The sequence below is a fragment of the Calypte anna genome, chromosome 5A (genome assembly GCF_003957555.1).
Source record: "Calypte anna isolate BGI_N300 chromosome 5A, bCalAnn1_v1.p, whole genome shotgun sequence".
Classification (NCBI taxonomy): Eukaryota; Metazoa; Chordata; class Aves; order Apodiformes; family Trochilidae; genus Calypte; species Calypte anna.
The window spans coordinates 17,647,656-17,675,280 of record NC_044251.1 but is presented as its reverse complement, the minus strand read 5'-3'; the positions used below and the strand labels follow the sequence as shown (position 1 = coordinate 17,675,280).

At 44.1% G+C, this 27,625-nt stretch overlaps 1 protein-coding gene across 1 annotated transcript in view; it reads left to right on the top strand.

Moving 5' to 3' along the window:
* Positions 1 to 8,626: 8,626 nt before the first annotated feature.
* The window catches only part of EGLN3 (egl-9 family hypoxia inducible factor 3), a 31,095-nt gene continuing 12,096 nt past the window's right edge, over positions 8,627 to 27,625 (top strand). The window contains exon 1 of the mRNA XM_030452225.1: positions 8,627 to 9,358. Within this exon, the coding sequence (XP_030308085.1) occupies positions 9,002 to 9,358 (357 nt within the window). The 5' untranslated portion in view covers positions 8,627 to 9,001. The remainder of the gene's footprint in view (positions 9,359 to 27,625) is intronic.

Sequence of the window (27,625 nt, the reverse complement as noted above, 5' to 3'; positions counted from 1 at the left end):
TTAATCACTATGAGAATGAAATAGGAATAACTGGAACCCAACTTTGGCCTCAAGATGACTTGTTGAAGCATCTGTTTGCCTACCAAATGAGTGTATGGATGAAATAATAATTAAAACTAGCTTTTTAAATAGATATTGACCTTCTTTGGTTCTAATATTTTACATTCTTTTTGCTTCTATAACTAGTTAGGCAAGACAGTAATTCCACAAGGTCTTTCTCCATTTAAAACCTGTTATCTAGCAGTTAAGTGATCATATTATACCTGCAACACTCAGACTCCTTTTCAGTTTTTCCAAAGGACACTGTACTTCACAATAAAAAATAATTTCAACACTTAGAAGAAAAGATATTGACAGTATCTTTTTTCTGCAGTATACTTTAAAATTCCTTTAAGACTCTTTTTCCTACTTACTTCATGAAGTCCTGGATTTTCATTTCTACACTGCCTACTGAAAGGTTTGCTGGAGAAAACACTACTGGCTAGGTGGAAAGAACAAATCTGCCTTTGAAAAGGCAGATTTTAATTACAAGCTATGGGTAGCTATGGTGTTTTTGTTTTGGTTTTGTTTTTTTTCTGAAATGCAGGTGGTTTGTGAAAGGTGACATTGTTTGGCCAGCCAAGAGTGATACCCCAGTGTCAGAGATGGTGAAGCTGTATCTACTCTATTCAAACACCAGGAGAAGGACTTGGAGGTTTAAGGGGAATGGTGTAGCATTTGCCCCCAAAAGAGCTGAAAGCTGTGCAGTGTGATTGATAGCTACTGTGATTTCTGGTCTTAGCTTTTAACTTGTGATAATCACCTACTAGCACTGATTTTTGTTGCTATTATGTGGATGGATAGCTTGCTATCAGCTCATGAGGTAGAAAAAGATTAAAGGAAAAAAAAAAACTGTGCATCAGGAGATAAAATGTGTGAACAAGTGATAGCCACTAACAAGATCCTCAGAAGTGCATGAGTGTTAAGATCTTAATTAAACTTTATTTACCAAAAAAAGGCAAGTCACATTTTAAATCGAACAAAGATTCTGTGCTCCCATGAGGGTGTTTGAAACTGGATAAAGGGCAAACTGGCAGCGGTTTTAAGGCTGGCACTGCAACTATTTATATGTGTAAATTATTAATTTTATAACTTGATATGAACATGTACTTTAAATTTTATGCAGCCAAAATCATACTCAGGCAGTACTTGCTCAGAATAACATCTTGTAAAATAAATGAACTTTATTAGACACATTAGTTTAAGACAGGAAAACAAATCTTTGATACAAGTTTTATTGACAAGCTATTCAGAAGAGAACTTAGGGAGAGGTATTTTCATGGTCCTGCATTAGGAGGAAAAAAAAAATGTAATTAGATATGGTAAGATCAGTTCTACATGCTATTATTAGCAGGACAGCTCTAGGAATTATGTATACAATAAAATGTCCAAGTCCATGAATATCTGTTCCTAATCATCAAACTCAGAATACAGAAAAACTTCCCATTTGTATTAATTTTGTATCATGAAAATGCAAATTCAAAATTTTTTATTGTTATCATTATGAAAAAGTGTCAACTTTTAAAAATTAAATTGAAAAAAAATAGCAAAGCATATGCCATATTTTCATTAATTTAACAAAAAAATCTTTATGATATACATAAGTATTTAGGTAGGCAGAGGTACCTGAGGTACCTGAAAATCAAACTTCTGATTTTCTTCATTTAGAAAGTATTTTGCTATTTGCTGTTTCAGCAACTTAAAAAAACCCAACTACCACCAAACAAATAAAAACAAACAGACAACAACAACAAAAAAAACCCACAACAAACAAACAAAAACATCAAAACCCCACAGCAAACCAGCCCAGACAACTCCACTATATTACTGGCATTTCAGCAGGACAATACTTGCTGGAAGGCAACTGTAATTTTCATTAGTAGGTAGAGATTTCCTAGAAATGAAGTTTGCCTCTACTAACACTTGCACAGTGGAGGCTTTAATTGTAAAATCCAAAAAGTAAACTATTGCTGACTCATTGGCTAATAGAACCAGAAAAATGAAAGTCTGATCCCTCAAATTGTCCACCAACAAAGAAAAGAAAGATAAGAAAGATTTCCCTTTTTATACTTATTACATATGTTCTATACTTATCTCATGATTTCCTTGGAAGCTATGGGAGAACTAGAAATGTGAAAATTCAGCAACTGTGAACCAGCAGGGTAGATATTTTAAACACTATTTCTGGCTTTTATCCTAATCTCCTTTACTGATACTAGATGATCACCTAATATTTTGGGGAAAGAAAAGATATTAGGAAAGTTTTCAAAGCTTGGTCCTTCCAGTAGAAACCTCTTTAATGTTGAGAACTTTGATTTCTGGTCTAATAAAATTTATGTTCTGAGGACTTTCTGACTTGAAGCCCTTGGCAATGCACCTAACTCAGCTACAGCTCCAGTCTTCTGATCTGTGAATTCTTCCTTTACTGGGCAAATTCTCTACTTTATGACAATGCACCATTTTGGGTAGACTTTTTTCTCTGTTGATGGGTTTTACCATGTAATCAGAAACACTGAGATACATTTGGTAGCAAAAGAAATGGTTTCTGAGAGGAGTGTCTATTTAAAGAGAAATCAGTTTTAAGGCAATCCTAATGCTGTTCAAAGTAATTTTCTGTTTAATTTCAAATGCAAGTACTTTCCCTATATGTAGTTCTTAACTTATGACTCCAAATCAAAAAGAGAAACCTCTCTAAAGCATGAAAATACATATGGACCATATGTCTGTACAGTCAGATTCCTAAAAATATGTTAACAGTTTCAAAATCATTAAATCTTTGTTTTATACAAATGTTATACCTGCAAAGTTTACTGCTTTCCCTTTTTTGCATTATTTATAGTGCACAGTTAACTTGTTTATGCAACAAAAGTGTCAGTAATTGCCATATTTTCCTCATAGCCACATTTTCTTCCAAGTTCTTGGTAGCTGATAGCCATCAAATTAACTGCCAAGTGCTATAATGTCAGATGGTGCATTAATTGCATTTACTATGAAACTTTGCTTCACTTGCTCTCTTGCAAACTTCCTGCTGGGCAGTTTTGAACACACCACAGCTCTTCACACAGCTGAATGGATGCCACAAACATCCATTACTCCAGAAGAGGTCCACAACAGGTCAGTAAAAGCTGCAAGTTTCAAGTCTGGCATATCTCAGGGACTGTTGAAACAAGATAGGGGCACTCAATCCCACCAGGAAGCTGGGAATCCCAAAGGGCCATTTTTATGCCTAGAAAGCTTTAGAAAAGCTTTTAGAAAACACTTGATGGCTGCTGATGCTAGCTGAGCTGCCTTTGAGCAAGCAACATTTTAAAAATATTCTTTTCCCAAATCTAGGATTTAGAAGGTACTTACTGGTTTCCTATTTTGCACATGCTCACAGCCTTCTGCAAACAAAGCAATCCTTAGCAGATGTTAAGCTGAGCCAAAGCCTACCCTGATTTTTTTATCACAGTAAGTGACTTTGAACCCTCCTGCAGGCCAGATGACTGTGGCACTGAAGGACAGATACCTCCAAGGCCTGAGCTATTGAACCTTCAGCCCTGCCAAAAGGGGACATTCATGATTGTTTCCATCTTCCCAGTGACTCTCAAGAGACTTGACCTGAGATAATTCAGCTTCCTGACCTGGCTGACAATGACTCTATTGTCTTGCTCAGGATTGCATTTCTGCCACCTTAGCAAAAGGGATTGGCCTTTGAGGAGTCCAAAGTGTGCCAAAGCAAGTACACAACGGGGTTGGGGAAAAGGAACAAGTTGCTTGATCAGCTCAAGCCATGACACGTGCCTTTGCCCTCACACCTGCTTTTCAGTATGACGTGACATGAAGGGTGCTGACAAAGGAGCTCTGCCACGTCTCACTGTTGTAGACAGAGGAGACATCACACCAAAACATGACTGCTTTGCTGGTCTACGAGGAGTTGCTACCAGGACAGCAGGCACAGGAACAGAGCAGGTGCTGATGCCTTGGCTACTTCCATGTAAAGCCAAGCCCTCAGTGAAGGTGGGTTTAAGGCTTTGGATTTTGCTCTTTTGAAGTGGTTGTGGCGAAAGAACCCAAACATGTTCCCTTTTGTCAGCCCTGCAGAGAAGAGGTAAAACCTCCAGCAGCAGGGTGGGCAGGGCTGGTGGGGTTAGTGCTATCTAAGGCAGCCACAGCAAGGTGTGCTGGCTGTCATCCCCCTAACCAACTCCGCCTGCCTCTAGGCAGGAGGGGTTGTCATCAGAAAACTTCCTTCTGCAGGCAGAGCTTCAGTTGGTGTCTAACTAAATCATGAGATGTCAGCTCTTCATTATTAAAAATACTATTTTTCACTTTCTCTCCAATACAGAGAATACGCTTCCCCCCTTCCCTTTGCAGTTCCACTCTTGGCACTGAAGTGGGCTGGCTTTCCATAAGGAAGGGTCTGAAGACAAGACCCAGAATTTCTAAAACTCTCTGCTCTAAAAAGTGGGAAGCAGTTCATCTGTAAACTCTGCTATTGAAAAAAACCCAACACTGTCATGGAGCAAGGCATGAAGGCTTTACTGACACTTACAAATTGCTCTTGTCCTCTAAAACAAACCTCCTTAAAATAATTCTGCCAGAACCCAATATCCTGTTCTAGTCTACTGAACTCTGTTATGTACCATGGAGGCAGGTGCAAGCAACAGATACACAGGACTCTAAAGCATTTTGAAAATAATGTTCTAGAATGGAAAATGTGAAAAAATAGAATTAGTTTTAGAAGGCAAAATAAAAATGTCTACAGTGTATGGATAAACAGAGCTTTATGTGGCAAAGGGATGGCTCATACATAATTGAGTGATGTAGGATTTTTAATTAAAATGTGGTGACGCCTTTCAAGCCCGTGACACACTGCAGTGTAAACAAACTGTGTGTTCAAAGGTGCAGATGACATTGTGAACTGTGTTATTTCACACCTTCATGCCTTTATTTGTGACCTTTGTTTGGGGAGCTGTGCAGTGGTCACAAGAAATACTTGGGGTCACAAGAAGCTTCTCTTCATAAGAAGTTTCTATGTCTGGCCCTGCTGTTCCTTTGGGTGGTCTTGGTTCAGGATTGTATATACTGAAAATGGCTTTGCCTCTTGTATCAGCAAGTGGATGACTTTGCTTGGAAGTTACTTCAATCACAACCCAACATCTCTTCACTCAGCTTTGGTACCCCTAAGGGAAATGACAGGGATCTTGCAGAGCACCAGTGGGCTAGGCAAGAATTTGCTTTTCCTTGGTGATAATGAAGGTGTATGATAGAGATTGTGATTGCTTAGGTTAGAAACTTGTTCCAGTATAATGATATGGAGAATATTGCTGGGTACAACCTGTATGGATGGGGAAACAGTTTCTAACCTAAGCAATTGGGATCTCTATCACACCCCTTCATCATCATCATCCTCATGTTCCTCCTCCTCCTCAACATCATTCTTCCCACAAAAGCCAGGGACAAACAGATTAAGTAAAACAGCACCTGTAAATAAAAATAAATAGAAACACTACTCCCGGAGCTTGTTTCTCCTGGAGTTTTATCTTCACATGGAAAAGTAATGAGTCCAACTCCTACTGCAAGTACTACATGAGAAAAACACATCATTCTGCAAGAGAACAAGCACACTGTCCACCCTGAAACCTGACTTCTTGCCAACAAGGGGCAGCGGGTGCCCTCCCGAGGAAGACATGACTTATTGATGCTTGTGGAATAAAAGTACTCGAAACTCGGTGAGCTTCACTCTGCCAGTGGGGCTGTGTACTCAGCTTTCTAAGACATATCTCTAACTCTCCAAAGTGGCTTCTTCTGATGCAGACCTGCCAATCTCATAATTCCAAATTCTTGAAAGAAGAAAAACAGAGGTGTAATGACCAACTCCAGCTACAGACAGAACATGGGGGTCATCAAGAGCAGTCAGCATGGTTTTATCAAGGGTAAATCATGTTTGACTAACCTCATAGCCTTCTATGAGGAAATTACTAGGTGGATAGATGATGGAAGAGCGGTAGATGTGGTTTATCTTGATTTCAGTAAAGCATTTGACACCGTCTCTCACAGCATCCTTGTAGATAAGTTGATCAAGTATGGGTTTGGTGATCAGGTAGTGAGGTGGATCAGGAACTGGTTGAAAGGAAGGAGTCAGAGAGTTGTAGTCAATGGGGCAGAATCTGGTTGGAGGTGTGTGACTAGTGGAGTCCCTCAGGGGTCGGTACTGGGACCGGTGTTGTTCAATATCTTCATCAACGACTTGGATGAGGGTATAGAGTGTACCCTCAGCAAGTTTGCTGATGACACTAAGCTGGGAGGAGTGGCTGACACACCAGAAGGCTGTGCTGCCATTCAGAGAGACTTGGACAGGCTGGAGAGTTGGGCAGAGAGAAACATGATGAAATTCAACAAGGGGAAGTGTAGAGTTTTGCATTTGGGGAAGAACAACCCTATGTCCCAGTATAGGTTGGGGGCTGACCTGCTGGAGAGCAGTGTAGGTGAAAGAGACCTGGGGGTCCTGGTAGACAAGAGGATGACCATGAGCCAGCAATGTGCCCTTGTGGCCAAGAAGGCCAATGGCATCCTGGGGTGCATTAGAAAGGGTGTGGTTAGTAGGTCAAGAGAGGTTCTCCTCCCCCTCTATTCTGCATTGGTGAGGCCGCACCTGGAGTATTGTGTCCAGTTCTGGGCCCCTCAGTTCAAGAAGGACAGGGAAGTGCTTGAAAGAGTCCAGCGCAGAGCTACTAAGATGATTAAGGGGATGGAACATCTCCCTTATGAGGAAAGGCTGAGGGAGCTGGGTCTCTTTAGTCTGGAGAAAAGGAGACTGAGGGGTGACCTCATCAATGTTTTCAAATATGTAAGGGGTGAGTGTCAGGGAGATGGAGTTAGGCTTTTCTCAGTGGTGACCAGTGATAGGACAAGGGGTAATGGGTGTAAATTGGAGCATAGGAGGTTCAAGTTGAATATTCGAAAAAATTTTTTTACTGTAAGGGTGACAGAGCCCTGGAACAGGCTGCCCAGGGGGGTCGTGGAGTCTCCTTCACTGGAGACATTCAAAACCCGCCTGGACATGTTCCTATGCGAAGTGCTCTAGGTGGCCCTGCTCTGGCAGGGGGGGTTGGACTAGATGATCTTTCGAGGTCCCTTCCAACCCCAAGGATTCTATGATTCTATGATTCTGTGATATCCCTCTCAGCCCTTGACTTGTCAAAATGGCAGCATTACACTTGATAAAAAGCATAGATGTTCAGGGTCTACAAATAGTTGATTCTGGCACAGAACTGTTCTCACGCATGTGAATATAAAAGAAAAAGAGGCAGGAAAAAAACCCAAAAACAAATATCAAAGGATTTTGGCACATGATGGCTTTTACATGACAAAAATATGTGAAGAGTACAAGAATGCAACAATAATGTTTCCTAATGTATCCAAATTTTCTAACATTGACATTTTGCCGTCCAATTAATATTGCATCCCTTGCTCTTATGCCCGACTTGATTTTCAGAGAAGCATTAAGGGATTAATAAGATTCAGAATTCTACGTTATTCATTATAACCGTACGTCATGTGAAGTGTGTGCCTAAATAAAGCAAAGTCCTTTGACAATCCCTATCTCACTGTGTGAGGGTGTCGGGAACTCAGCGCGGGGCGTGATGCGAGGGAGTTCAGTGGCAGCGAGTGAGGCGCGGACGCTTCGTCCCGCAAGGTTTGCAGCCGGGTTTGGCCACTGACAGCGTCTCTACTTACTGTGTCTGTGCTCTAATTCTGGTTTCTGTGGAGGCTCCGTTTGTTTGTTCAGCAAATCCCGGGCATGTTGCGTGCTATGAGAGGAGCGGAGCTGAGTGGTTATTTACTTTTTGCTTTTCATCGTGCATCTTTAATTGCACGCGTGCCGTTCAGACTGAAGAGCGACACCGAGATAGTATTCGTGGCCGACCGGGGCAGGGACAGCGGTACCGAAAAGCGGTACCGCTGGGGCAAGAAGCGTTTTCGTTTAGAACAGAGGACTGAAGTTTGTCACGGTTTAACTCCGGCTGTCTCAGCGCTGCGCGGTCCAGGAGGTGTTGCTCGCCAGCAAAGTCAAACAACCTGGCGAGGGTAAATAACAAAGGGAAGTACTAGTATGCAAACTTTTAAAAAACAGTGCACTCTTCGCAAAAAAAAAAAAAGACAAAAAAAAAAGCTGTACCTGCCGCCCAATTAAACACTTCCGTCTGGTGCTGAAACTGCCACGGCGGGAGGCGGGTGGAAAAGGAGAACTCTGGCGGGGGCATTTCCGAACTTCACCGGGACCTGCGGGGGGCGGAGCAGGGCGAGGCAAGTGCCGGTGTCCTCCGAGGGGTTCGGGACGGCCCGGGAGGCCACAGCGCCGCCGACATGCGGGGGGAGAATTCCTCAATGGCGCTGGCCACGCCCACCCCGCGGGGAGGCGGGGCTTGCACCACCCTCGGCCACGCCCCCCACTCGCACGTGTGGAAGCCCTCGCCGCCTGTTCCCCTCGGGCAGGCCCCGCCCCCCCGGCGGTCTATTGGCTGTCGGGGCAGCGGTGGGCGCGGCGACGGGCGGGGCCATCTGCGCCGCTCGGTGCCTCGCTGTGCCGGGTGGGCTCCACCCACGTGCGGCGGCGCGGCGTGAGCGGGCGAGCACACATCCCGCACGTAGCCGGAGCATTAACCGGCGCGGGGCCATCTGCCGCCGCGGTCCGACCGTCAGGTTCCGCACGGCCCCGGGGGTCCCGCAACACCTCTCGGGCGGCAGCAGCAGCAACGCGGAGTTCCGGCAGCACCGTATCTTCGGGACGCTGAGAGCAACCGTGCCCTACCCTACCCTGCCCTGCCCGGTCCGTCGCGACCAAAGTTTTGCCTCGCCTCGCCTCGGCTGGCCCCGCGCTGCGGCGGAGCCCTTGCGCGGCTGGCGGCGGCCCGGCGGGCATCGCCTCCCGACGTGGTCACCGGCAGAGCAGCGACGCGCCCGTCCCCGCAGTGCCATGCCGCTGGGGCACATCATGAGGCTGGACCTGGAGAGAATCGCCCTCGAGTACGTCGTGCCCTGCTTGCACGACATCGGCTTCTGCTACCTGGACAACTTCTTAGGGGAGGTAGTGGGAGACTGTGTGCTGGAGCGGGTGAAGAGGATGCACCGCGACGGAGAGCTGGCCGACGGGCAGCTGGCCGGACCCAGCCGCGGCGTCGCCAAGCGGCATCTCCGCGGCGACCAGATCAAGTGGATCGGGGGCACGGAGGAAGGCTGCGAAGCCATCAACTTCCTCCTCACGCTGATAGACCGGCTGGTGATGTACTGTGGGAGCCGGCTCGGCAAGTACTACGTGAAGGAGCGGTCCAAGGTAAGGGGCCGCGGACCCCAAGCACCGCCGCCCGGCCGGACCGACTCGCCTCGCCGCTCTTGGTGGGACCTGGCGGAAAGTTTCCACGGGCTCCTCCCATGTCGCGCACTCGCTGACCGTGGGCGCCCGTGGCTTGAGCAGCCCCGCTGGGCTGTCCTGCGGCACCGCTCCGGGGGGCGGAGGCGCCGTGCGCTGCTCAGGGGGCTCCCGCGGCGGGCAGCCGCTCGCTGGCCCTTGCCCGCGGGTAGCGGGTGCCGAGGGGTTGTTTAAAAAGAGACCGCGGCAGCGGAGCTGCCCGGTGCGGGTCCGTCGCCCCGCCGGTGCCGGCAGCGCTCCGAGGCGTCATCGGGGTTCCCGGGTCGGGTCTGCGCCGGCCTCCGGTGGTCGCGGAACCGGCCAGGCCCTTGCCTGTAACCCCATGTGCCATCCCGGGCGCTGCGGGCAGCACCTGCGCTTTGGTGATGGGGCCAGGGCCCGGCTGCACCCTCCGGCTGGCAACTGCTCCCCCCATGAGCTGCGGAGAGCGGGGACCGCCAGCGCGGAGCACTCCTCCGGAAAGGTCAAGCCTTGACCACGACTTTCCTTTGGAGGATTGTTTCAGGTGGGGGGAAGAGCTTCTACACCCTCCCTGCCCACGTGCACCGCTTGGATCCGATTATGTGGTTGTTTGCACCCGTGTTCAAAGTGTTTTCCGAAGTAGTTTCGATGGTCTGACTCGCGTCAGTGTCCTACAGCTGGCGAGGTTATTGGCACTGCATTGGCTCGTGGATGTAACACAGCAGAAGGGATGCTCAGTCTGAGCGCAGCCAACTTCTCATTTTTTTGAAGAGGAGAGCTGTTTTTTCTAGGCTTTCTTGCTCATAATAAATGGAAATTCATAAATGGAAAGGATGCTTGTATCATAGAACATTTCTATTATAGATTTCTTTCTTAATGAAATTTATTTGCACTTGCAATGTCATTACTTCTGTTTAGGATAATTGGCCGATTGCTGTGGCAAAGCGCACTGGCTTGGAATAAGTTTTCTTCAATATACTGAATACTGAAAACGTCCCCATTTCTTTATTTCTGACTTGAATTCTAGAACATATAGCACATTTTGAAAAGTTCCACTTCCTTTACAAATAGGCTAGAAATAGAAATTATGAAACTTTTAAAAAAAATTACTAAAGTATAAAGTTAGGTGTTTCTTTTGGTCCTGCCTTGCTCTGAACTAAAGGGATGTGTGAGTGGTGCTGAGATTTTTTTTTTTTCATAGAAATCAAAGAAAACGCCATGGGTTAAGTTTACTAGTTGTTTGCTCACACTTTAAAACCTGTGTATGTACCCTGCTCACTTCAATGCAGTGGTGGAAATACTAAAAGGTTGAAATGTTGCTTCTATGCTTAGCTCCACTGAATTACTAGTAATAGTGTCAGTTAAAGCTTGGGTAGATTTGACTTAAAATGTGAGTAGATGGGATTTCCCTTGTTCTTGGTGGGAGCCTGTTATGAGATAAAAATAACTCTTCTCCTTTGGCATGGCTTTAAGGTCATGCTAGTTCTTTGGGTGACTTCTGCCTTATTTCTGCTGAAGGTGCATTGCTGCATTGGCTTGCTGGCCCCTGGGTGAGAGAAAGCAGGGGATTGCAGTTGGGCTGGAGTGAAATGAGGTGATTCTGCATTTGTACAGGGTATTTGGAGAAAGAGCCAACATGAGGGCTGTAACGCTAACTTTTGGGGAGTGACCTTGGGTTGTGGAGTTGATTTTGACATTCGTTGGTTTTTTGCAATAGTTTTTTGTACAAATATCATTTCCAGATAGGAAAGAATGATTTTTAATAAATATATAGTAAACAACTTGCTATAAAGAGAGCTGTTTGGCCCTCATGCTCTAATGTGGATGGTGTCAGACTCGAAAAAGCACATGGAAGTACTACACAACAGTCCAGAACTGAAAGGGACTCAATATTGTTTGTAACAAACTAAATTCAGAGGAGTTTCACTGAGAAGTTTAATAGTTACCAATCCCTTTATTATACTAATTAATACCATGGAAATGTGACAGCCCTGGAATAGCAGCTGCCATCTGTAACTGAGATGTGGGACGCCTTCAGCAGGAAGATCATTCCTGTGACTAACCAACTGACTGCTGCAGTGCATGCAGATCCCCACGTCACCTATGGATATTTATTTCCTTTCCACCATTAAAACTAAAGCCTTGTGAATGCAAACACAAATATTCCTATTTCAAATTCAGTGTATTTTTGTTTTATCTACAAGGTTCTAGACATAAATGGATGAAAACTTCCACAGCTTAACTGTGGAGGGCTGTGGGGTGTTTCTGAGCAACTGGACCAGTCTGCTGGACATACAAATCTTTCTATGGTTTATTCATTTGGGATATAGGTATTAGATAGGGTTAAGAGTACAGACTGATTTGTTTAAAGTGTAAGTCTTTGGCTTTATAGTAACCCCTCTTGTCATGGAAATGAATCTATGTAATATCAGTGTCACCATTATTTAGAGGTTTATGCTTTTAAAATAATAGCATGACTTTAATCTTCATCTTAAATGTTGGAAGTGGCAAAGAGGTTTGGTTAGTAAATGAACTTCTGTCAGCTTACTCTGCATAGTGTGAGGTGCTTCATGTTTTTTTGTTTTGATTTTGTTTGTTGTTTTTTTTTTTTCTTTCTTGTAGCTACACACAGACAAGAAGGCAAGAACAACTTCTGTCCACTAAAGGAAGCTTTCCTTGTAGCTACATGACAGATACGAGTCAGGATTTTAACGTTTCCAAACGCTTCCAAAAGCATTACAAGAAAGTTAATATTGCATCAAAGAGAATGGATGGAAGTACAATTTTACAAGGGCACTGGATACTCTTAGAAGCTGTTGGTTGACATTTGTGGGCTGATAATGAAATGTAACCCTTCATCTTTGCACACCAGTGATCCAAGTCTATCTTTGGAATAAGTCATGTTTAAAAATATTAGCTGACATGGTTAAATGACCAAAATAACCAGGTGACATTCTTCTAAAGGGTTCTTTTGTTCACAGACCCAATGCACTACTTGTTGGCTTCTGCATTCTCCTCAACTAGAGTTTCCATTTTCTAGTAAAATAATACTATGGTTCCCCATTTGTAGTAGGTAAATGGCAAAGAGCCTCATCGAGGTATCATTGAGTTCTCTTCTTTGTGTGAGCAGGTTCATGTTCTTGTGCAGAGGGATTCTTTGAGGACAGAGGTCAGTCTGGTTTTGAGAACCTGTCTCCACTCTGCTGGAGCTTGATTCTTGGTGGATAAAAACTGGCAGGTGGCTTAGGCTGGAAAGCAAGGCCAGAGCCTGGTGTGCACTTTTGGTCACCTGAAGTTCCTCTGAGTCAGGTGGTGCTCTGGGCACCACAGGTGAGAGGTTGATGGACTGTAGCTTCTGGCTACTCAGGTTGCAAAGTCCCTTTTTGGGGTTAATTGGAGTTTTTGGGGGCTCGAGGGGTGGTGTAGACAATGCTGTCTGTAGAAGATTTGAGCCTACCTGCAAATGAATATTGCTCAGGTGCAGAGGTGGCACCATGTAATGCAAAAGGGCTTGCCATGTAATGTAAAATTTTCCAAGGACAATTATAAAGTTTTGTAGGCAGTGAAATGCCTGCCCTGTAGAATAGTAATACCTGTTTTATGAATAAATAAAAGGAACAGTCTTAACAAACCCCCCAAAAACAACCAAATACAAGCTAGGAAAATACTTCAGAAGAAAAACTATTGGAGAATTTCTCTTTCAAGACATAAGAAAGGTTTTGTTTATTTTTATTATTTTTATATATAAGTTAGAAGCTGCAGATGTACTCGATGCTCTGGAGTTTGGAATGTCCATCCCTTTGGCACCCTCAAACACTGAAGAGCTCGGTGAGCCATAGGCCTTGCTGTGGGAAGACAGGGATGGGCTGGTAGGAACCGGGTCAGCTGCCTGGTATGCAGGTGGAAAAGGTGGATTTGTGATGGGATGCCTGGATAGCTCACCTGTTGCTGAGAGCTGTGGCTATTCGCCCTTCCACGTGTTGCCTTCTGGTGGACCTCATGGCCAGGCAGGGTCCCAGATTGACTCCTGCTGCCCTGGGCCACCTTGGCTGAGTCAGCAGCTGATGTGCTGCCAGGGAGCTGTGCAGGTCCTCACAGGTGAGGGGTGGAAGGTACTTTGAACTGGCGTGGCTGCACCCTGCATGGACTCTGCACCCCAGACCTGACAGCAGTGTGTCCTGCTGTGCGTCACTGGTACCTTCTTGGGTGCTGTCATGAGTTGAAAGCCATGTGAGGGCTGCCTTTGAGGTCCCTGAGCTCATCTGGCACCTGATGGGCACCAGTGGGCCCCTCTTGTGAGCATAAAATACAAGAATTCATAATCATAAGGGTTGACCTCTGTTGAAGGAAGCCCATGACTGATGTTTTTAGCTCAGAACCCAAGTGCTCACATTCAGTTTCATATAAGTGTGACCTAATGTTAAAAAAATGTTTTCAGCATGACATTAGTTAATTTAGAAGTCTCTGTGGTATGTGAACCCTTTTGAAAACTTGCTTCAAAATCTCTGCATGGACCTTTCTCTTTTTTTAATGCGATGTTTTCTGCATCCTCTGCTTGTAGCCATGCCACCTCCCTGTTCATCCCACCCCTCTTTGACTATCACAGGAGACATAGGTCTTTTGTGGTGGCACTTCATGGCTAACGAGTGTTTGCTGAAAACTGGAGCAGATGCCTACCACATGATGGGGGGTTCTTAGGTAGGTTTTGGAACATGGTCTGTCTGCCAGGTTGTTACCAAGTTTCTGTTCCTGAGAACTGAAGAAATGGAGGAATGTCACCGGCTTGAGTTGAGGGGTTTTACTGAGTCCCTCATAACTCATGTAATGAGGTGAGGTGTTTTTGCACTTCTATATGAAGAAAGAAAATTTCTGTTCTATAGTATTCAAATTCTGTCCTTTGCACTTAAAACTCAGAGTGAAATGCTGCATTTTCTGATCTGAGGTGTGGATGTAAGGAGCAAGGTAGCAGCAAACTGTCTGTAGAGCTGAAAAGCAATACTGCCTATAGAAATATACTGGTTTATTCTGTGTTACAAGGGATTTTTGATACTTGTGGAACAGCATGCCTTGCAATTAGTTTATAATGGGAGGTCTGATGAATACCACCATGCAGAAGAAATATGCATAATTTCTCTTTCTTCTAATCAAATGCACATGTTTTGGCATAATGGGTAAGTTCAAATCTGTTCTTCTGGCTGGCTGCCGGCAGGGTCCAGAGCCACTGGAACTGTAAATACAACAGACAAGTCATTTTATGATATCAGACTGAGGAATTCAGCATTGGCACAGATCCTAGACTGGTTGCTTTGGCTTGGTGTCAAAACTGATGTTTATATCTGTGTTTGTCAAGCAAGATTAGTTAGCCTGGTTAATTATACACAGGAATGTATAATTTTTACTTGGCAATCAGAGCATTAAATGACTATAAACCTGGGCATATTAGTTCTTGTTTGCTTTTCATCAAATTATTGTCAATGACTTTTTGGAACTTTCAGAAGATACTTCTTCTCTGAAAGAGGCCACTTGGAGAATCTTTCAGATTGCTTCTTCACTTATCAGGAAGAGAGAACTGAAGAAATATTTTACAGGCAGTGGTACACATATCTGTGAGTAGGTTCAGAAATGTGGGTAACATCTATGGATCAGTGTTTGTGTTGAATTTACAAGCAGCTTGAATTCAGCACCTGCTGCATATCATCACTCTTAAGAACCTGAGTGTAGTAGACTGGTAGATATACTGCATGATAGACAGTGGAAAAACTCTTCAGTGTGTGTTACACCAGAGCCTTTGGCAACCAGGAGGATGCTGTTGGTTCTCCTTTCCCTCTTGTGAAAAAGTCTGACCACCCAGCAGCCTTTCCTACACTGTGTTAGGGGCCAGTCCATGTGCTTTACAGTTGCAGTTGCAGTAGAAGGCAGAAGGTGGTTAATCCTTTAAAAAGAGGGAAATAATTTGAGCTTGGAGGCAATGTGAAGAGCAGAGTGGTCTGTTTATCCTGAGTTTTTGCATATGTTTGTGACATCGGCACAGGTACTTGACCTTTATTTTTTATTGTCTGTAGTTTTGCACTCAGTCTTTAATGAGTGTTCCTAGACTCTAGCCTTATACAATGATAGCAAAGCAGTGAGGTTTTCCATAACCTTTCCCATACTAGTAGCATGTTTTCCTTAATGTCTTGTTATCCATTGGACTGGTACCAGTCTTTTCCAGTACCACTGCCTCAGCTCTTAAAGCCAGAGATGGGCATTGGTAGCCCTACTGATGTGCTTGCCAGTGTCCCTGTTACTCCCAAGCCCAAATATGTGCTGCTTCATATTTTATTTTGTTTTGGTATGAGGGCTCTTGGCTCAGTCAGTGTCACTGTAAGCCTTCCATCATTGTGGAGAGACACTAATACAGATGACATTACTGCCTCTGGATATGGGGAGTCTTTGTCCTTTGGACTCGCAGGGGTGGAAAGCCACCAGGGAAAACAGCAAGATTCAGAGTTCATTGTCCCCTCCCGCTGAGCTTGCATTTAAGGAGGGAGTGGAGCTAGTCCTTCCTATTAATACTTGTACACAGCCTTTTCCCAAGGTAATTATTAATGAATAATTCAGTTTATTACAGCCCACTGCTAATAAATATACATTTAAAGGGAGCTGCATGGATGCTCACCACACTGATGCAGGACAGCCTGTGCACAGTAAAAATTAACTTCTTTCTTTGCATTAAGAATTTCAGCTGCCTGCATTAACTCCAGTTTCTCAATTTGATTTCACAGTAAACTATTATTTTGTCTTCTTGGGACCTTGAGCAATCTGATCAGTGGTAGGTGTCCCTGCCCATGTCAGGGGCCTTGGAACTAGATGATCTTTAAGGTCCCTTCTAACCCAAACCATTATATGGTTCTGTGACTTCCACACTTATCTGCATAGTTGCTTAGGTAATGCAGCATTACTCTGCATGTTGCTTCCTGAGCAATTTGTTTGATTTTAATACATGAAAGTGTTTTGTCCCTCTTCTTTCTCCTATGCTGCACAGATTTTTTTTTTCCCTGGGGTGGTGGTGATGGAGAGGTTCATCAGTATCTGTAGTCCCTCAGCAATTCTTTTCAATATGTGGAAGAGGTGAGTTAGAGGGTGAAGGCAAAAATCTCAATGACCCAAGCATGAATACATTTTTAATCAGGTGAAATCTTGATGTTTGCTCAATACACTGGATACACTTGGCAGAGATCAATATTTTTATCAAATGTTTCAAGATGACTCTTACAAAGTCAAAGTACTTTTATAATTTTTTTTTTCCCCTGGGTGTTCGCATTTTGAAAAGTTTTCTCCTTCTCCTGTTTCAGTTGGATTGCCTTTACCTTTTGTGTAATATGTCAAGGGCAAGTGGTCCTTTGGCACCAGCAGGTCACATGTTGCTCATCCATCTTGCAGTGGATGGCTTGTGAGAATGAGGAGGTCAGGCCTTAAGGAAAGCTTGCAAGTAAGTGTTGCTGGTTTCAGATTTTTGGAGGAGGAGGATGTGTGCATATCAGCTGGAGGGAATTTGAAGCTCTGAGTTGGATTTATCATGACTGTAGTTCTTCTGTCTCAGAGCTGAAGACTGAAATGTTGTTAGAAAGCTGCCAGCAGCACAGGACTCCCTAAGCTTCAGTGAACAGGTTTTATTGGATTAGCGGAGGAGTTCTTGGATAGAGGTGTTTTGGGAACCGCTTCTAGTATCTGTGCCTGGGGCAGCTGATGGGCCCTGTGCTGGGCTTCAGGGTGAGTAATTGATGTATCAGCACAGAATGTGAGGGACGCGACAGAAGATTTTGATCAGTGTGTAGTGTGACATAGCAATTTGTTTTTGTTGCTTTGAAAAGAGATGACAGAGAATTGGTCAGAAAAGCAGGAAGGTCTCTCTAGCTGTGCAGGCAGTGAGGTGAAGCAAGAGATCAGATGAAGGAGGCTCATGCCAAGTAGACCATCTATCTCCTACTATTCAAACTATTCACAGGCATCTCATCCCGTCAGCACACCGCTCCTGACTGTTCCTCTGAGTGTGGAAAGAGCTGTGAATCATAGAATCATAGGGGTTGGAAGGGACCTTGAAAGATCATCTAGTCCAACGCCCCCTGTCAGAGCAGGGCCACCTAGAGTACCTCGCATAGGAACGTGTCCAGACGGGTTTTGAATGTCTCCAGTGAAGGAGACTCCACGACCCCCCTGGGCAGCCTGTTCCAGGGCTCTGTCACCCTTACAGTAAAAAAATTTTTCCGGATATTCAACTTGAACCTCCTGTGCTCCAATTTACATCCATTACCCCTTGTCCTATCACTGGTCACCACTGAGAAGAGCCTAACTCCATCTCCTTGACACTCACCCCTTACATATTTGAAAACATTGATGAGGTCACCCCTCAGTCTCCTTTTCTCCAGACTAAAGAGACCCAGCTCCCTCAGCCTTTCCTCATAAGGGAGATGTTCCATCCCCTTAATCATCTTAGTAGCTCTGCGCTGGACTCTTTCAAGCACTTCCCTGTCCTTCTTGAACTGAGGGGCCCAGAACTGGACACAATACTCCAGGTGCGGCCTCACCAATGCAGAATAGAGGGGGAGGAGAACCCATTTCTCCTCCATCCCTTACTCACACATATACATTTACTATCTCTCAGTGACACGAGAGCTTTTTTTCCCCCCTACTTTAATTTTTTTTCTCTTGTCAATTGTGTTTTGATAAGATTAGTAGAAAAGAAACATAGTGCCATCATGCAAAACATCTAACAGAAAGCAGTGGACTAAATAAGCTACTTGTTTCTCTGTTTTTTCACAAATAAAGTAATTCAAGAGACTTTGCTGTCCATAAGGGTTCCATGAAGGCTTACTAAATGTTCATGCCACCAGCCACCCAGTTTAAAATGAGCAGTGGAAGTTACAGGAGTACACTATCTGCACCAGTCAGTGCTTCCAGTCAGAAGCGGTTTGTCCAAAGCCTTTAGCCAAACACCAGGGAATTGCATCCTACTTGTAGCAAAATGGTAACCATTTTGAGTCTTGTGTATATCTAGTTCATGTGAATCCTTTGCTCACAATAGCTTCTTGTCTGTGCTTTCTTTTTGGACCTGAAAATCCAAACAAGAAATATGCTAGCATTTTTCTTGTCTATATATCTTAATAATTAATCATGGCTTATATCTTCCTGCACTATAACTTTTTAAATACAAATTGATAAGGCAAATGTTTTTTAAATTTTGGCCCTAGTTCAGCAATTTACTTAAGTACCTTTTCTTTTTTTTTTTTTGGAGGCTCTTTGAAATCAGTGGAACTGAAGCACATCCACTGGTGCCTGGCTTAGGCTATGCTAGAATATCCTCAGAAGACTTCAGCAAAAGTTGCAGTGCTTTCTTGTATTGTCTCCAGTCTCTGCCTACAGGTTTTTTTAGATTCAAAATATGGGGCATGTTTTACATGGTGTCTTGAGAGGTAACAAGGAGCCTTGCTCGATGGAAGTTATTGATAGCAGTTAGAACTTTTATCTGACCCTTGCTATTGACTGTCTTGCAACAAACCTGTCTTACACCATTAACAGTAGCAGTTATTCCAGTAATACAAACAGGGAGAGGTGCTAGTCAGTGCAGGCTGGGAAACCCACCCTGAACGGGTGGTCAGACCCTTGCTGGGCTGTGTTGGTAGAAAATTGATGCAGAACCAGGGGAATTTGAGAGAGGAATTATTAAAAAAAAAATAAATAAAAGGAGAGAAGCGAAGTATCAATTAGTCCTCAACTTGCTTATTCCTAGGTTGTTAACAGTCTGAGGGTATTGTGCTTGCTGTTGAAGACTGTATGTGTAACTGCATCTTCCACTTCTGATTTCCCGTAGGAAATCTGGTAGAATTAGTTTGGTAAGTGGGAAAAAGAGAAGCTTCTCAAATTCTCTGTAATGTGTCCCTCTAATTAAGGAGTACAAACCATGGCATATGACTAAATGTGCACAAGCAGAAGAGGGTCCCCCAGGATGTATTGATGACTCTGTTCTTTACAGTCTTTACTAATGTCTCCACTTCCCTGAATGAACTTGTCCTGTGTCTTCCGTTGTCTGTGGAGCATGTGCATGGTGTCTCTGAAGCCGGCCAACAGGAAGGGTCACTGGTTAACTCTTTTTACAGACTTCCTCTTCACGGAAGAGCAATGAGAGGATTTGTCAGTGAAGGTCCTCCAAGTATCTGTGCTGCCTTTCTCTGCCGTGTCTCCCACCACAGTGTTGCCCTCGTGCGCCGTGCCTCTAGCAAAGCCAACAGCCCCCCTCATTAAAGGGTTTCCTACCCCACCTACAGCCTGTACAGACACCATCTCACATTCCATCCCAGGGAACAGGAACAAGGTTTGCTTCTTTTGGTCACTCAACCTGCTAGCATCTGGGGAGAACAGCCCCCACCCAACCTCTATTTTGGCTCATCCCTGGCCAGCCCTCTGGTTGCTCTGAGTACATGCTGCTTTCATCACACTGGCTGCCAGAGAGGAAAAGTTTTGGAAAGGAAGAGGAAAAAGGAGGGAACAGAGCCAGAAAGACCTCTCCTGGCTTTCTGCATCCTCAGGAAACATCCTGAACCCACACCAGAGAGACCACCTCCCTGCTCAGTAGTTGCTGTGCTTCCTGCAAAAACTACCTTAAATGCTGAAGCACGGTATCACTTAAAGCCCCAGTCCCAACTATTTCTTAAGAAACCTCCCAAGGGCTGTTGCTTCATTAAGCATCAGTGAGAACGTCTGGGTAAAGCTCCAGCGGGAGCTGTGGTGATGCAGATCCCCGGGGGTGAGCGGGGACACTCTCCGGGACGGCCGTGTCCCCCGGCTGGCAGGGCAAAGCCCCTGGCAGCTCCGCAGCCAGCCTGCAGGGCCGGTCTCTTCTGTCAGGTGGTGGCAGCATAAATCCGTGGGAGAGGCTTGACCAGTGGTAAAAAGTGGGAATCCAGCAGCTCGCTTTCAAATCCAAAGTGTGATGTTGCCTCGCAGCTGGGTTTAGGACCGGGCTTCCTTGGGGGAGCTTTTGTGAAAAGCTTTAAGATGCACAAATGTAAGGCTGGAGCTCAGTTTGTTGTGTGCATGCACGTCTGTCTCTCTGCATGCTTTCTTTGCTTGGAGTTGCCTGGTTTCTGTTTACACGCTCATGTACCAACACTGGAGATGGTGCAGAGGGCAGGCGATGCAACACTTAAGGGTTTATTTACCTTATTTTTTTACTAGTATGTATTTATTGCCTAAGCTTAGAAGAGGTGTATAGCTATTTTATTACTAAATTACCTTGAATCTGAATAGCTTGTTTTCCTTCCTGCATGAAAAGATGCTGTATCACTGTATCCATGTTCATCCCTTTTAATAGCACCCACACTTGGAAGGATTGTACTGTTGTAATATCCACATGTAGTCACGGCAATACAACTTCATGTGCAGGGAAAGCCTTAGAGGTAATTTTGTGCATGCTTTTTAAGCATAGCAGAAATTATTTCTGATGGTAATTTATTATAGGCAATTTTAATGTTTTACCCCCCAAATACTAATCTGCACAAAATCATTTGCAGGAATTATTGTACTAATAAAAGTCCTCTGAAAAGGTGGCAGGGGAACAAAAGACAGGTGGGGGTAAGTGAAACGGCTTCCTTCCAGAATTAATGTAGGAGATAACAGGTCTTATCAGTTACCCTTGATTTGGTGCTACCGTTGTGATAACAAACACTTGAGAACCCTTCATCTCTCTGTTTATGTTGGGCAGTAATGTCTTAGGAGCCTCAGAAGCTCAGGTGACTGACAGTTTTGTTAAGACCCTTGAGGCATATTTGTGGTACCCACCAAATGTGACAGCACTAGTCTGAGCCCTGCCTTCCTATCTGGCATCAGAGACTTTCACTGAGCCAAAGGGGAACAAGAAAAATATCTCCCTGATGTGGTGCTGCCTCTGCTGTGGCTGGAGCAGGCAAGGCCACTAGAGTTGTCCTGGGCAGTGGCCCTAAGGAGGGACTGTGCTGAGTGGCTGGGGCATCCCTGCCCCCTTGGCATGTCCACTTCAAGATGGAGGCTTGTCACCTCCTCTGCCTGTGTGAAATGCTCATGGGAAGTATGAGGGGGTGCTGCCTACCACATGTGAGCTGATGGGTCTTATGGGCAGTGTTGCTCATTCATTCTGGGTTCATGGGCGAAAAATAAGTGAATAATAGTAAAAAAAAATTACGTAGAGCTCTTTAATCGTTGCAGGAAAGAAAAAAAAAGTGATGTAATCGTCTGGGTGATTAATAGCAGAACTGTAAAGGTCTTAAGTGCTGACAAAAAAAAGAAAAATATATTTAAGGTACTATGAAATTATCTTTCTAACACTCAGATGAGGATATTCTGTGGAGTGTGTCTGTGCTGGTTACTATGCCTGTATTCCCCACTGAGAATCTGAATATCCAAGGACGGTCCTTACAGATTTCCTTAATGAGCCTGCACTTACTTATGAATTTGCTTTTCTGCGGGGGTGGCGCTTGTCACCGTGTCCCCTGGGACTCATTACAGGGGATGCTTTCTCCATCTGCATTGATTGCTTGGGATGCTTTCTCGTTAGCGCGGCTCATCCAGGTTTGGCTCTTGGGGGAGAGGAGGAGACTGAAAGAGTTTTCTGGGCGATGAAAGAGGGCTTCAAGAACAGGCGAAAATAAGCCTAAGATTTAATTAAACGGTAATTTACTTATGCTTTTAAAGTGTGGGAAATAAGCATGTACGCCTCTGTGCGTGCAGTAGGAGGGGGAAGGAGACCAGTGAGAACCAGAACAGAGAAAAGCCTTGAGCAGCGTCTGTGTGCAGTGTGCGTGGGTTTCCCCCTCTTCCCTCCACGGTTGCTCTTGTGAAGTGTGCTCTGGAGTGAAGTTTGCGTTTGATCGCCGGTGGCCTCACGCTCCGCACGTAGCGCTGTCGTTAAGCCATCAGCTCGCTGGCCTCAAGCCAGGGCTCAGCGGCGCAGGGGCCAGCGGTCTCTCTAAACTGAAACAGCCTTTATTGATACATTAATGCACCGCGCTTGTTTACAGCTGCTAATTGGAGACTTAATCTGAATATCCTTGGCTGAACTAATTCGCTGGCAATAGCCTTTTAGATTTCAGGTCTGGCTGTGATGGTATTGCTGCTGCTCTTCACAGCTCACTCATCTCCTCTGAAGCTGCGTGGTCTCTGCGTGCATGCCGGGCACGATGACCAAGTAACGCTGCAGCCTGAAATGTAGTTTTAGGTCGGAGGAGGATGAAAATAAAAATCTTACCTGTTTTTTACCGTTGCAAAAGACAAGAGAAGTCCTAACTGATGTACATGCAGAAAGATGCAGGTTAATTAAACGTAAAAGGAAGGAGGTAAATCCTGTTACTTATTAGAAGAGACAAAGGTGCTCTGTGTAAGGACAGCTGTGATCCTATGGCAATTTTGGATTTGTTTCCTGAAATTACAGTGCTCTGTTTTTTCTTGTCTGTGGCCAGAGGCTAAGCACAGAGAATTTGAGCAGTGGTCTGAAAGTGAGAGATGTTCTATACTTAGCTTTAAAAACAAACAAGCAAACAAACAAAAAACCAAAACAACAACAAAACTCCCCAAAGCTATGTAGATTGTATGAAGAGGAAAATGAATGCTTGATACTCTTTTGCCTAGGAAATCACAAGTATCTCCTTGAAAGTCTGGAGAAACTTCTCCTCTTTCAGGTCCTTTCACAGTTTCCTGAATTGCCTCTTCACTTTAGGAACCCAGGGAGTATCCAGCAACAAAACTCGCCACTGTCTCCAGTACTTGTTTTGCAAATGCTCCCTGTTCTCTTGGCAGCCATGGACAGCCACTGCTGACACCAGGCATGGCAGTTCCATGCCTTCCCACTTCATAGCAGCAGTGCCCCGGCAGCCAGCTTGAAGGGCATTCAGATTTATCTGCTAAGTAAAAAAATAAAAATAGTCACAAGCTGAAGCTGTTCGTCTTGTTAATAGGCCATGAAGAATTAAATTTTGTTGCCAGTCATTAGTGAACCTTCTTAAGCCTCATCACAGATTCATTTAACAGGGAGCTCCCTTTTAAAGCAGCATCATTCTGTGATCTAGCTTCCTTACAGACAGATTCCACAAGATTTGAAAACTTTTTATAGGCTGCTGAGCTACCGCTATGCAATATGCCAGTCATCAACAGCTGTCTAGCATGGAGATAATCCATGAACAGAGCTTTCATGTGTAGTTCTTTGTTTCTACCCTTAGTTCTAGAAGAGATTCTGTAAGCAGGAAGTTTCCATCTTAGGGTAGTTAGAATAATACTGGGTAATTACAGCCTTTTTGTTATAGCCTTTTGTTGCTGAGCAAAGATGAACCAGTATCTTTGCATCTTTTCCTTGCAGATGAGAGTAGCAGTCTTTCCCACAATTCCCATTCTCAGGCTGTTCCTTGAAGAAATTCTCAAAAATGTGCCTCTGTGCCCCTGGAAGCCATAATCAAAATACAGTGGTGTCTGGAAAAGACCAAACAGAATAAAAAGGGGGAAATGAGGTTTCCAGCTCTTAGGAGATCTGAGTCTGATGGTAAAGGTCACCTATGTGTGGGCATAAGCAAGTAGCAGGCCCCCTTGCTGGAATGCTAACCATGAAAACAGGATTTTTTAACAGTTCTAACTACTTGCCCAGCAGGGAAGTATTATTTTGGACATTGTGAAACCAACAGGAGCATTGTGCTCCTGAGATGAGAAAAGTTGAGAATGAATGTATTTTCATTCATGTGGCTGCATTTCTGGCCATAGGAATGTCTTCTCCTTTCCTGTCAAATGTTCAAGGTTGCTGACATGATCCAGGAGCAAGAAGCAAAAGTAGCTGTGATCATGTCAGTCTGTCCAGGAACAGTTCTCCAGAGAGGAGTCACCTACTGGTACAGGGTCCTATCAGTCTTTCATGTCTTGTTTGCCATGGCTTGTTTGGCCTTTCAGTAGACACTTGTAACCTGCATCCAGGAAACCTTGCTTGTGTAGGACTGCTTCTGCAAGCTAATGAAGAAGGCATTCAGCAAACTGTGCTGGTGGCTGCAGTTGTGGAGTTTGATCTGCTTTGGGCTTCATAAAAGAAGTAAATGCCCCAGGGTTTTATTGTTATTTCTGTTGGCTTTCTTGCTTTTCAGATGACTTCTGTATGGCTTCAGTTTAGGTCTCTGTGTGAAAATAAATGTTGAAGTGAAAAGATGCATGTGTCTTGCCTTGCCAAATTCTAGCAGCTTGCCCAGTGTTTCTTCATTTCTAAAAACAGTCTCCCTCCTCACACAACCTTTACCCTCTCTTCCTTCCACCTCTGAGCAAGAAGCTGATCAAAGAGGAGGTGCTGAGTTTAGCTCCATAAATCCAACAGCTGTTTGACTGAACACTGACAAGTTATGGGGGAGGAAATGAGGTACTGGTTTCTCATGCAGTACTGCCACTAAAGCCTGTTTCATGTTTTGCATGACTGAAGCAAGTAGGGTTTCACCTTCCCCTTGGAACTGGTGATTCCCTTACTAACAGGCATGAAGTTAATGTCTCTGGTTTGTTTGGGTGGGGTTTTTTTTTTCTGTTTTAACATAATTTTCTTCCCTCAGTTCCCTCCCATCTCTATTAAATTAGACCATTTTTCTTAGTTCATGCTTCAGTATAGCAGCTGAGCATTTTAACTTTCATAAATTCAAACAAACTAATATTTAATAATGTTCATGAATATTTTATACCTAACCATTATAAACTACATGGTAGAAAACACTTGGGCACGATTGGGTGCAACAAGAAAGTACTTAAGAAACACCCCGTTGTGCCTGTGTGTCAGACAAGCCTCAATTGCGAATCCCTTGTCTTTGATCATGAAATGTCGGACTACTCATGTTCTTTTAATGCAGAGCATGCTGTGTCCCTTTCCCTTTCTGGCTGTACAGACTCTGTGTGCCTACACACTAAAATCAGGGTGAGTACAATATGCACTCAGAGCTGAATTGACCAAATGAATCTTGGTATTCCTCATTTATTAAATTCTGGTCAAGGGATTTTTTTAGTTTGTGCTCAAGTTCAGGACTGATAGCCACAAATTGGACTGAAATTGGGGGAAACTGGAAGCATACCGCCAAATAAAAAAAATGTATCAAAGCTGCAGTGGCTATCATAGTAGAATTAATTCTTATTAACATCTTGGTTTTCTAGACAGTCATCATGGTGATATTGTAGATGACCATTGTTTTGTGTCTATATATTACTTTTCCTCTGTAGGGGGCCTACAAAAGAGGTGAAGAGGGACTTTTCGCAAGGGCGTGTAGTTATAAGACAAGGGGTAATGGTTTAAGCTGGAAGGGGGTAAATTTAGGCTAGATGTTGGCAAAACATTCTTTGGTATGAAGGTTGTGAGACACTGGCACAGGTTGCCCAGGGAAGATGCCTCATCCCTGCAAGTGTTCAAGGCCAGGTTGGATGGGGCTTTGAGCAACCTGGTCTAGTGCAAGGTGTCCCTGCCTGTGTCATGGGGGGTGGAACTGTGTGATCTTCAAGGTCCCTTCCAACCCAAACCATTCTATCATCTAACAGACATTACAAGTAATTTTTTAATTTAACTGTTTGGTGTATAGACTGTACACAGGGCTGATCTATGCTCTGGATCAGAATTATAAGATGTTCAACAATGTACAGGACAAATCTAGTACAGAAATCGAAAAATATATTGTATAGTCTTTAGCTTAATCTGCAAGAGCAGTTGGTATTGGTAGAGTAGAGTGATGCAGATCAAGATTTTCTCTGCTGGTTCCAGAGGTCATCCTCGTTCTGAGAGGAAAATACAGGATCAGTATAGGGCTAAAATACCACTTATACAGTCTGCACTGATACATTAGGGCCCTGGCTTAGTGCTAACAGGTGTGGAGAGCATCTCCTTCTGAATGGCTGTCATCACTGCTTTCTGTTAGGCAGTGTGCCTTTCCACTTAGAGCACCTTCTAGCTTTGAAGTGTTTTGATCCAAGGATCAGTCCATTCCACTGCTGCTTATTTCGTGAAATGTAGCAGGATGATGCCTCACAGCATGGTCTTGGCTATCAGTGGAGAGAATTTGTTTTTTGCCTTGCTAGGAGTACTGGGAAACGGAAAAATCCTCTCAATGGAATTGGGTTTTTATCTGCCTCCAAACTTTGCTGGTGTCCTGCAGTTTTACTTGCAGATTTCTCTGGCTGACTTGAGTATAATACTTAAACTGAATGATGAATAACTTATTTTTGCAAGCTTCTGTGCAACATGGAATTTACTGATGATTCCTGGCTCCTTACTAAAGCTGGTAATTACTGCTTGTTTAACCAGCGGTTGATTTGTACCCTCTTGGGAAACACAGCATCTCTGAAAAAAAGCCATTACAGAAACTGCAGCCTTGATGATTTGCTTTTCATTTTACAAGTCCTGTAGGCTTTAATTTATGACTGTCAACTAGACCACCAGAGCACTGGTCTTCAAACTGTGGTGTGTGTGTGTATTATTGTAAAGGCATATATCCCTATATATTAACCATACAGCTGTGATATAAGACAGATTCATCTGTTTTAACTTAAAATAGGGGGGAAGTGTTGCTGAGATTTGCTCTGAGTACTTACACTGGAAAGTTAAGCCAACCAGCAGCCATTGTAATAGATTGTATTTTGGGGGGGGAGGGGGGAGAGAGGTAGGGGAAGAAGCTAAGTTCCTGCTCAATACTGCCTGCTATAGTTAATTTAGGTTTGGAGCTGGTTAATGAAGGGTGATGCTTCCAAAACCAAAGTGTGCTCAAAGTGGGCACAATATCTGAAAAAGTGTAGGAAACATTCACTCGCTCACCTGATAAATGGTTTGCTTATTATGATCCAGCCTCCAGCTTTTGTAAGTAGCCTGTGCACTAAACTAGCAAATAGCAGTGTTCACCAATTACCTAAATTAAGTCTGGGTCACGCATCTCATCTCCTGTTTCTTGTTTGCTTTGAATGAATCCAAAAGTAGTGCTAACAGCTGGAATCCCTGCTGAGGCCAGCTTGATCAGCTCTGGAGCTGCTCCAACCAGTGCTCTGATAAAGCCTGATATCGTTTCAACAGGCTCTAGGAGGACCACAATGATTTCCTTTCATTGTTTAAGGTTTCATTCAAATATTCACCATGCCAGGAAAAAGGATATTTCACCTCTGCTTTTCTCCCTTAGCTACTAGAAAACTTTTTTTCCCCCTCTTTTCATAAAGTTTAGC